At 37.9% G+C, this 8,963-nt stretch overlaps 1 protein-coding gene across 1 annotated transcript; it reads left to right on the top strand.

The window, feature by feature from the left end:
• Positions 1-1,987: 1,987 nt before the first annotated feature.
• On the top strand, positions 1,988-3,423 carry LOC140930322 (ras-related protein Ral-A-like). Its single transcript, XM_073380007.1, has 2 exons — positions 1,988-2,212; positions 2,444-3,423. Exons 1-2 carry the CDS (start codon positions 2,108-2,110, stop codon positions 2,948-2,950), a joined length of 612 nt encoding a protein of 203 aa, XP_073236108.1. The 5' UTR covers positions 1,988-2,107; the 3' UTR covers positions 2,951-3,423.
• The last annotated feature ends 5,540 nt before the right edge of the window (positions 3,424-8,963 follow it).

Below are 8,963 nucleotides of genomic sequence, written 5' to 3'. Positions count from 1 at the left end.
GGGAAGAAATATCTACCTGAAGGAAGCAATAACTAAATATTGAGATGGGTAGTTAGAACAAGATATATGGTGGCCAAATATCGGTACAAGAAATTACATTAAGTTTACATATATGGTGCAAAATATAGCGATGGAATTATTTAAGGCTGCTAGTACTCTAGCTTGATGGTAATATGATTTTGTCTTCACCTCTCTTCTCCCTGCAGTTAGGATCTCATTTTCATGTACTTATTTCTTCGTATTCATATTTACTGACCTAGGAGAGTCGTACAATAATCTAGACTGTTCACATTCCCCTATTTTTCTGTGAGATCATCAAGATTGAGCGTGTCTTACCATTAATGCCGGCCATCTTGATTTTCAGTTGTACCGAGTCTAACCTGGGGAGGACTATCATCCCCGACACCCGCCCCCTTGGTACATCTGAAAATCAAGATGGCCACCATTAAAGGTAAGACTCACTCGATCTCGACAATCACACAAAAAATAGGGGACTGTGAACAGTCTAATAATAATCATGCTCTTCTAAAGGGAGACACCCTTATTATAGGTGTCGTCCCTCTCACTGATATGTTACTGCAGTCCCGCCCATATCATCCTCTGATACCCAGGAGCCACTTTAATATGTCAGGATTGCAAGCTGTAGCAAAATTTGCTAGCAAATATCAGTAGTAAGTTTAGCAAAAGTGTTTAAAAGAAATTGTTTGCTGACTTGAATAACAAAAATTGCAAATATAGCAAGAGTAGTAAATTTAGCAATTGGTTGGACTTATCAACTCAAAAGGGGAAAGAAGTCTTCCAAAAAGGACTGGTCACAAATTAGCAAAAGATGCAAATTTGTAAAAATTGCAATGTGAAAGAGATGTTAGCAAATATGGCAAAAATACAAGTTGGGTTGCGTGAAACAGCTTGATGAAAAACTTTCGTTGTGCTGTTTCTCCAGATTCAACTGACAACCCCCAGCCTCATTCCCAGGGTTCTTGTGCTCTGTAGGCACAAGTAGGAGAGAACTCTAGGAATGAAGTTGGACTGCCCCTAGATCTCTGAGGATGTGCCTATCTTGAAGGAATTTGTTTTAGCAGGTTTGATCCACGCGTGGATCTAGGATAAATACTGACCGATTTCTCAAATGAGCGCCAAAGGTATAAGTTTCTAGGGGAGTCCTCGGGCATGCTTCCCCAGGAAATTTTTTGGATTTTAACTCCCTAAAGTCCCCTTACCTGGGTTTCTGAGTTACAGGTATAATTTTGGACAGGATATTGTCTAGTTTCATTCTCCTCAGATGAAGCCTTACAACTCGGCGATTATTATTATTATTTCTAATGCCTAGAAATTGGAAAAAAAATTAAAAAAATCATTTTCCAGAAAAAATATATTATATTTTTTATAAAAAATCTGACTGATTTCCATAAAAGGGTGGAAACTGGTGTGGATCCTCGGCTGTGATCTAATATTTAAACTCATCTTTAACCAAAGCAGCCCAATCCCACAATATTAAAAATAATTGGCAAATTGTTGCATATTCGTTATTGTCATGTTTTATTGTTTTTTTTGTTGTTTTTTTTGCATATAGACCATCAGTGCATAAATTATTTTTGTCTCCTTCACATGATCTGTATAAAAAAATTATTTCTTATCATTCTCAGTTGTAAAAAAAAAGAAATTGAAAAAAAATTAATTGCAACAACTAACAAAACTCTTTTCATATAGTAAAAGAGATTCTCCAAATCTAATTGGGATTTTTCACTTTTTCAACTTTTTAACTTAGGCTGGTTTCAAATTTTAGTAGAAAGTGTTGTACATCATCCCTGATCAATGTCTCGTAAATGCATGCAGGTAAAATGAAAAAATACTCTCGTCTATGTATTTATTAACGTCCCACCCGGACGTTTTATACTCGTTTCCTATAAATAGACTTGATGCCCCTGTCACGTGATTAGACTCACTCCCCATGACGTGGAGGACGTCACACATACAGATGGTAGGCGCGGTTGCTCAACGTAAGGAAGGCAACATCAAGCCGTATAAAGGTTGACGAAGTAAGAGGTTGCTCAGTGCATGTTCTGTACGGTTTAGGGAATTTTAAAGGGGCAGACAGATTCCTAAGATGTCTAACGCCAAGGAGAAGCAGTTAGGCTTGCATAAAGTTATAATGGTTGGAAGTGGTGGGGTCGGAAAATCGGCACTAACTTTACAGTTCATGTATGACGAGGTGAGAGTACAACACGTTTTAGAAGTCATCTTTTTGCGCCCGGTTTTTGCGACAGTGCAGCAAGTAAACTTAGCTTGATGTTACATTTTAACAGCTGTTTAAGGTAAAGTTAAGTTTTATTCACCGAAATATTAAAAAAGGTCTGTGTTTTACTGTTAGCTTCCTGTCATGCCGGGCTAGATAGCGATTTGTTGACAAATCAGTGACTCGAGTTTACACTTTGTTTTTTAGTTCGTCGAAGATTACGAACCTACTAAAGCAGACAGTTATCGAAAGAAGGTTGTTTTAGACGGCGAGGAATGCCAGATCGATATTTTGGACACGGCCGGGCAAGAAGATTACGCTGCGATTCGTGACAACTACTTTCGAAGCGGGGAGGGATTTCTCTGCGTGTTCTCGATCACTGAGCGGGAATCATTTGACGCTACATCGGAATTCAGGGAGCAGATTCTTCGAGTAAAGGGAGATAGTGAAAATATTCCATTTTTGTTGGTTGGGAACAAGGCTGATTTGGAAGACAAGCGGCAAGTAACAGCCGACGAAGCCCTCGCAAAAGCAAAAGAGTGGAATGTTGCTTGCGTGGAAACGTCAGCGAAAACCAAAGCGAACGTTGATAAAGTGTTCTTTGACCTCATGAGAGAAATAAAATCGCGAAAGGAGGACGGTCTAAAGCCGGATAAAAAGCATAAGAAAAAACAAGCTGGCGAAGGGAGGAAAAGGAAATGTGTTATTTTGTAGATTTTCTTTTCCCTGTTATCAATGCACTAGCCAATTCTCGTCACCATTCAGGTACGCCCATGCATACTCTGACAGATGTAATGCTGCGGAAATCGCCTGACAGAGCTCATGGGAATTTCCTTTTCTCAGCTTTTTGGGTATTTAATAAAATGGAAATTCTGTCAAAGATAATTTTCTTCAGTTTTAAGGAATTCGAAAGAGTTACCGTTGTAATTAAAATTTCGGAAAATATTTAGAAGGTTTTACTTCTAGTATCTGTGTTTACAAAGGAGTGAAAAATTGTCGAGAAAGTGACATGTACACAATGAACGACTGACTGTTTCAGGTCTTTATCTCTGTTAGTACTTATGAAAAATTGATCGTTTGTCATGTTTTAGTATTATTTTTAACTTTATTGAGAAAATGTTCTCTTCATTTTGAAATAATAATAATAATAATAATGTGTGGTTGAAAATAAACCAGCAGAATGATAATTCCAGCAATCCTATTTCTTTATTTGAAAAGTTGTTTTAATGATGCAGTGGAAATGGGACTGTGCTATATAGTCTTGAAAATGGAGAGTCCTGATAATCAAAGATATGTCAATTGATAAGGCCTTTCAGCAATGGCTGTTTTTGGCATAAAGCTGAATTCGTTACATAATTTACAAATTATGACCACTTTGGTTGAGAGCCACCTTAAATTTTGAAAAATAGTTAGGTCACTTTGAGAGAAAGACCCGGTTATTTAAACTGCTTACTGTCTGCCTTTTCTCGTAAATCTGTCGAGTTCTCATCCCTGCACATTTGCAAACAACAATGTTCATAAAAAGGGATTAGGACAAGACAAGAACAAACAGACTGTGGACTCTTGTACAGCAAACCCTATGGCAGCCCATAAGCAGAGTAGTTGATTGGTCAATTTAATTTTGACCAATCCTCCTAGTAATAGTGAGATGCCATGCAAACACAGACAAAAACACGTGAATAGCACAATAAGAAGCCAACAAAGTTATCCAAGTGCAATGATCTTAAAAACAACTGGAGGAACCAGAATACTAGGCTGATGTAGTTTTCAAGACAAGGTGATGACAGTGATGTCGATGCTTGCAGATTCAAAAATCGGCTTGACCAATGGCAAAATGGCAAATTGAGCACCCAGAGTTCCATGGTTGTTGTCATTCCTTTCTGCTGGCTTTCGTGATCTCATTTGACATTGCATAGTTCTTGCTAAATCCACCTATTGTTAACTTCGAGACCTGGGGGTACTCATAAAATTTTTATACATGGAGGCTCCTCCCTGAGGTCCGGGGGGGCAGTCACTTCCTTATAAGAGGCTAATAGGGATGTGCTGCAGGATAGGGTCGCATTTTCACGACTGGATTGACTATAATGGGGTCACATTTTCAATAGAGTTACTAGAATGGGGTCGCACATTTTCGGACGTTTGGGGTTAGAAAGTTCTTCATATTTACGGTTAGCAAACATACCAGAATATTTGTACTGTAGGTGAAAAGTTAAGTCTTCCTCATTCAATTTATTATTCATTTTAGGATGATCTATTTAAAGGATTGATAAGGTAGATACATAAATAGAAAGTTATTAAGTTGGGATCGTGAAAATTACATATTTGCCCAAAAGTGACTAAGATGGGGTCTACAATGGGCAACAAAATAGACTACAATGGGGTAAGGGCTCTGAGAGACCAGCGGCACATACCCAGCAAAAAAAACAACCCAAGTAACCCCCCCCCCCTCCCGGGCCCAAGGTCCAGCCCCTTACTCTCTTATATACCATTTTTGACAGAAAGGGTACCCTTTTGTATACCATCTAATGACAAATGGTACCCCTTTCACTTACCTAGTTTAGAACTTTGCATCCCTTTTAACTGCTGAAAATGCACAATCTTTTAATATGATTCAAAAACTCATTAAAAATTCATGAAGAAAAAAAGAAATTACTGTTTATTGAGTATTTTTATATCTGATAAAGACATGGGTAAACTTTACGTCCAATTTTTTAGACCAAAATAACCCCAAATCTAAAAGAAGTGCAAGAATGAGTTGATCTATATCAGCGCTTTTGAAGCCGCTCAAAAAACTGGCAGGAGTGTATTATTAGGTTCAAAAACTCTTGGCTTCATCGAGTTTTTAAACCTGATAATCCATTCCTGCTTGTCCATAAAGCACAAAACCAGGATGTTTTCCCATCTTTTCCCCTCGATCCACAGCCATAAAATGCATCTGTTTGCCATTTTTGTCCTTTTTATGACCAAAGTGACAGATTTCCCTACCAATTCATATACTTTAACCAGTGAAATCCCTTTCCTTTCATATACCTGAAGTACCCCTTTTGGGTGGAGCCTTCCCATATAGGCTATTATAGGTAATTACCCCCCCCCCCCCTCCCTCCCCACCAGGCTTTGTGAGGTCACAACAACCAGCAGCAATAGAGAGAACCATCTTTATGATGGACAAGATAATTTAATATTATTTAGACCGGCACTAATGTCCATCTTAATGAATAGCAGGTATCCATTTTGTAATGTGTGCCAGGGAAAATTGACCATAACTTAAATTATCTCTCCTTCTTAACTGAGAGCTCTGATCGCTTTTACCTTGGCTTGACTTAAGTGTACCACATTAACTCAAGAGCCCAACATGTATATGACCATCTACCGACTGTCATGCATGTTGGGGCAAAATATCATGCCAATGAAATCAGCCTTACAAAAATTCAATTAATTAGGCCTGGGAAGAACAAGCCTACCCTGTGACAGGCACTCAGCGGCGGATCTAGGGGGAGGGTGCCGGGGGTGCGCACCCCCTCCCCCCCGCCCCTGAGATGACCTGTGGTTTTCTACTACAACTGGTATTCTGCCAAAAAAAAACTATGTGGTTTATTGGTGTTGAAGTAGAGCAAGAGATGAGTGCAGACCCTCCTAAAAAGAATCCTGGATCCGCCCCTGACACTCTAGTGCAGGATAGGTTGAGGAGTAGTAAAAAATGTGCAAGAACTTTGCTAAGAAAGGAGAGAGTGAAGAAAACAAGAACAAATAGAAGAAGATGGAGGGGAAGTCATCTAACCCCTTTCTTCACTCAATGTCCCTGCTGAAGCCTGTTTGCAGGTTACGGAAGCTAAGCAATACTAAACAACTCTTTCATTACAAATAATGTTCTTTATTCCATTACAATAATGTCCAATCTACTTGGATTGCTGTTTTCTACAGCTTGGCCTCTGAAAAAACACTTTCTTTTTTCTGTAAAATGTATTACACAGGGGGTAGAAAAACAGGGATCTGTGCGATGTAACATTGCCAATGACAAGATCTCTAACTTCTTGCCATTGAAAAATAAAATTTAAATTATGTACACTTCTCTCTTGTCGCGAGTAGATGAAGCAGCATGCAAATGCAGTTCAAGGCTGACATTTGCACCCACTTACATAGAAAAGATTTGCTTGTTGCAAGTGCCTGTTTACAGTGTTTACAAGTGGCAATGTGACCCTGGTATCAGGAACCTTACGATCTGACAGTGGCAACACCAGTGAAAACGTCCCTGAAAAACTTACATTGCGTCTTTTCAGACTTTCTGCAATTATCTCAACTTGATCAGTCATTTAATAGTTGGGAAGTTAAGATGTAGATGAAGAGCGAGGACCACATCCAAGCTCAGCCGAGATACAGTCAAAGTTATCCCCTTGCAATTCCTCTTCTTAAGAGAACTTTAAAATGTGGTCATTTCACATCATAGCTGTGTGGGGATGGCTACAAAATTGACAGAAATGCGTGATGCAGATGCAAGGTTGTTATTGTGCTAATTAAAACTATCATGTTCCTTTGAGGTTCTCGTTGCCACCATCGTCATAGTTTCATAAGGTCCCTATATGGACTGAAAGTAAGCTGCATAGGCATTGGTAAATCCTTGTTACAATCCTTGCCTTATTAGCACTATGCTCAGCATTCTCTGATCAAGCTATAAAAATAGCAACTCTGAGTATCGAAAGTCATAGAGGAACGGTGAAAGTTTAAGCCTGTTATAATGGATGCTCTTTGAGAGTTTCTGCCTTATAAAGAATATGGGGCTCATAAAATTTAACGTTTCTGCCACACAGAAAAAATTGATTCTATGAACTTTTACACCCAATATTTCTTTAAATATTGCCTGCAAATGCTCAAAATTGTCCAGATTAGTAATGGTAACAGGACTGAGTGGAGTTCAATAATTTTTGGTCTGTAATCATACAAGTGATTAACAGAATCAGACTACCGCATAATGGGAGAAGTCCAATTTGTTTAATCACGAGTATGATTACAGACCGAATTGGACGACACGAAGTTCTATTACCAATTAATCATAACTTTAACAAAATTTGTGATGTATAAGGCCCTTTTTTAAAATAAAAAAACAAGAAATTCCAAGATTTTTTTGGCTAGCAGTGAAGAAAAGTCATTTAAGCACGCGTGTGATGGCACGTACTGTCCAATTACTTAGGCATGACTCGTACTGTCCTACTGCACTGTCCAATTAAGGCTGAAATCAGGGCAGTGATAGCCAATCAGATTTGAGAATTTTGTTATAGTTATGATTACTTAAGTAAAACAACTCTTTCAACCTTTTCATTGAATTTGTATGTATCGCAACCACTATGGGTAATATTATATGCTAATGAATGAAATTGTGCACATTGGTAAGTAAATGTGGAAAAAGCCCTCAGTACCTCTGAAAAACTGCAAGATAAATTGCTTTGTTCATGAAACAAAAGGATAATTTAACATTACATCCAGGGTCACCAAGCGGCTTATTCTAAACAACCCTACACATAAATGTTGAGTTGAAATTGCCTGTACTAAGTACAAACAATGAACATTTTAATAACAATGGACATTACTAAAATTTATTCATAATATGCTTTTTGAGACAAGTTCGGATTTCAACTTAGAAAGAATTTTGATCTTTTCACTCTTTGATGTGTTCTGGCAATCACCAGTCAGCTTATTTGTCACTTACTTTTATATCTGTGGACAAAATCCTATGGTGTTACCATTCAAATGAAACCTCTTCAGCAGTACCTTCACAGGGTACTATTTATGTAGAATGTAGTTCTAACTTTTGAGTCTGTGGATGAAATCCTATGGTGATACCATTCAAATGAAACCCCTTTCGCACAACTTTTGTGTAACATGATTCATTTCTTAGGAAAGACAACAGAAATGTGACCTTTCTAGGAGAAACGTTTTCTTCAGCCACTAATAGGAAAGGTTAAGGCTTTTCTTAAAAAGTGTGTGGACTTTTTGACCTTGGGATGGTAGGTTCGTGTATAAATATTTACCACCGTTCAGCCACTTAAGATTTGAGGTTATTTACCAGTCATGGTCAATATATGAAAATTGAAGATAAAAAATCAATCCACCAGTTTGTACCAGTCAAAAGTATAATGTATAACAATAATTGTATTAGCAACTGGTGAAAAATATTTTTGATTGGTAGTCAAAGACACAAGTTCTTCATCTGCCATTAATCACTGATGTCTCATGTCATTGTACTTATATGACTTTGGAGATTTGTTTAGCTATTGCTGCTACTGTAATAGTATCCGATTCAAATGAAAAACAACCAAAACAAATCGCTGAAAATCAATCGCGGTTAAAGTCACAATATTTTTGTTCATCAGCTGGTGTGATATCAATCAATTAGCTGAGTCAGTTAATACAAATGATACCAAATTTCATTTACTATCTATTTCATAAATTGAACATGTCAGGTATTCTATTAGTCTCCTCATAAAATGTAAGTATCATAAGAAACATACATGTACATGTAGGTAGCACAGTCTGGAGAATGTCGGTATTGATCTTCAAAAGGGTTTCAAACTGAACTCTGTTTTGTTCAAATTAAAACTTCCCACCAAACTTATGACTGGATAACCTGAAGGCAAACTCTCAGTTTATGGGGTAGAGTAGCCTGTGTCGCAGACGTAATCTGACCCCATTTAGTAACGTCTGTGAAGCAGCGCGGATATCCTTGTTCTTAGCC

This window comes from Porites lutea, chromosome 3 (assembly GCF_958299795.1).
Source record: "Porites lutea chromosome 3, jaPorLute2.1, whole genome shotgun sequence".
Taxonomy (NCBI): domain Eukaryota; kingdom Metazoa; phylum Cnidaria; class Anthozoa; order Scleractinia; family Poritidae; genus Porites; species Porites lutea.
This window is presented reverse-complemented; position numbering and strand designations above follow the sequence as displayed.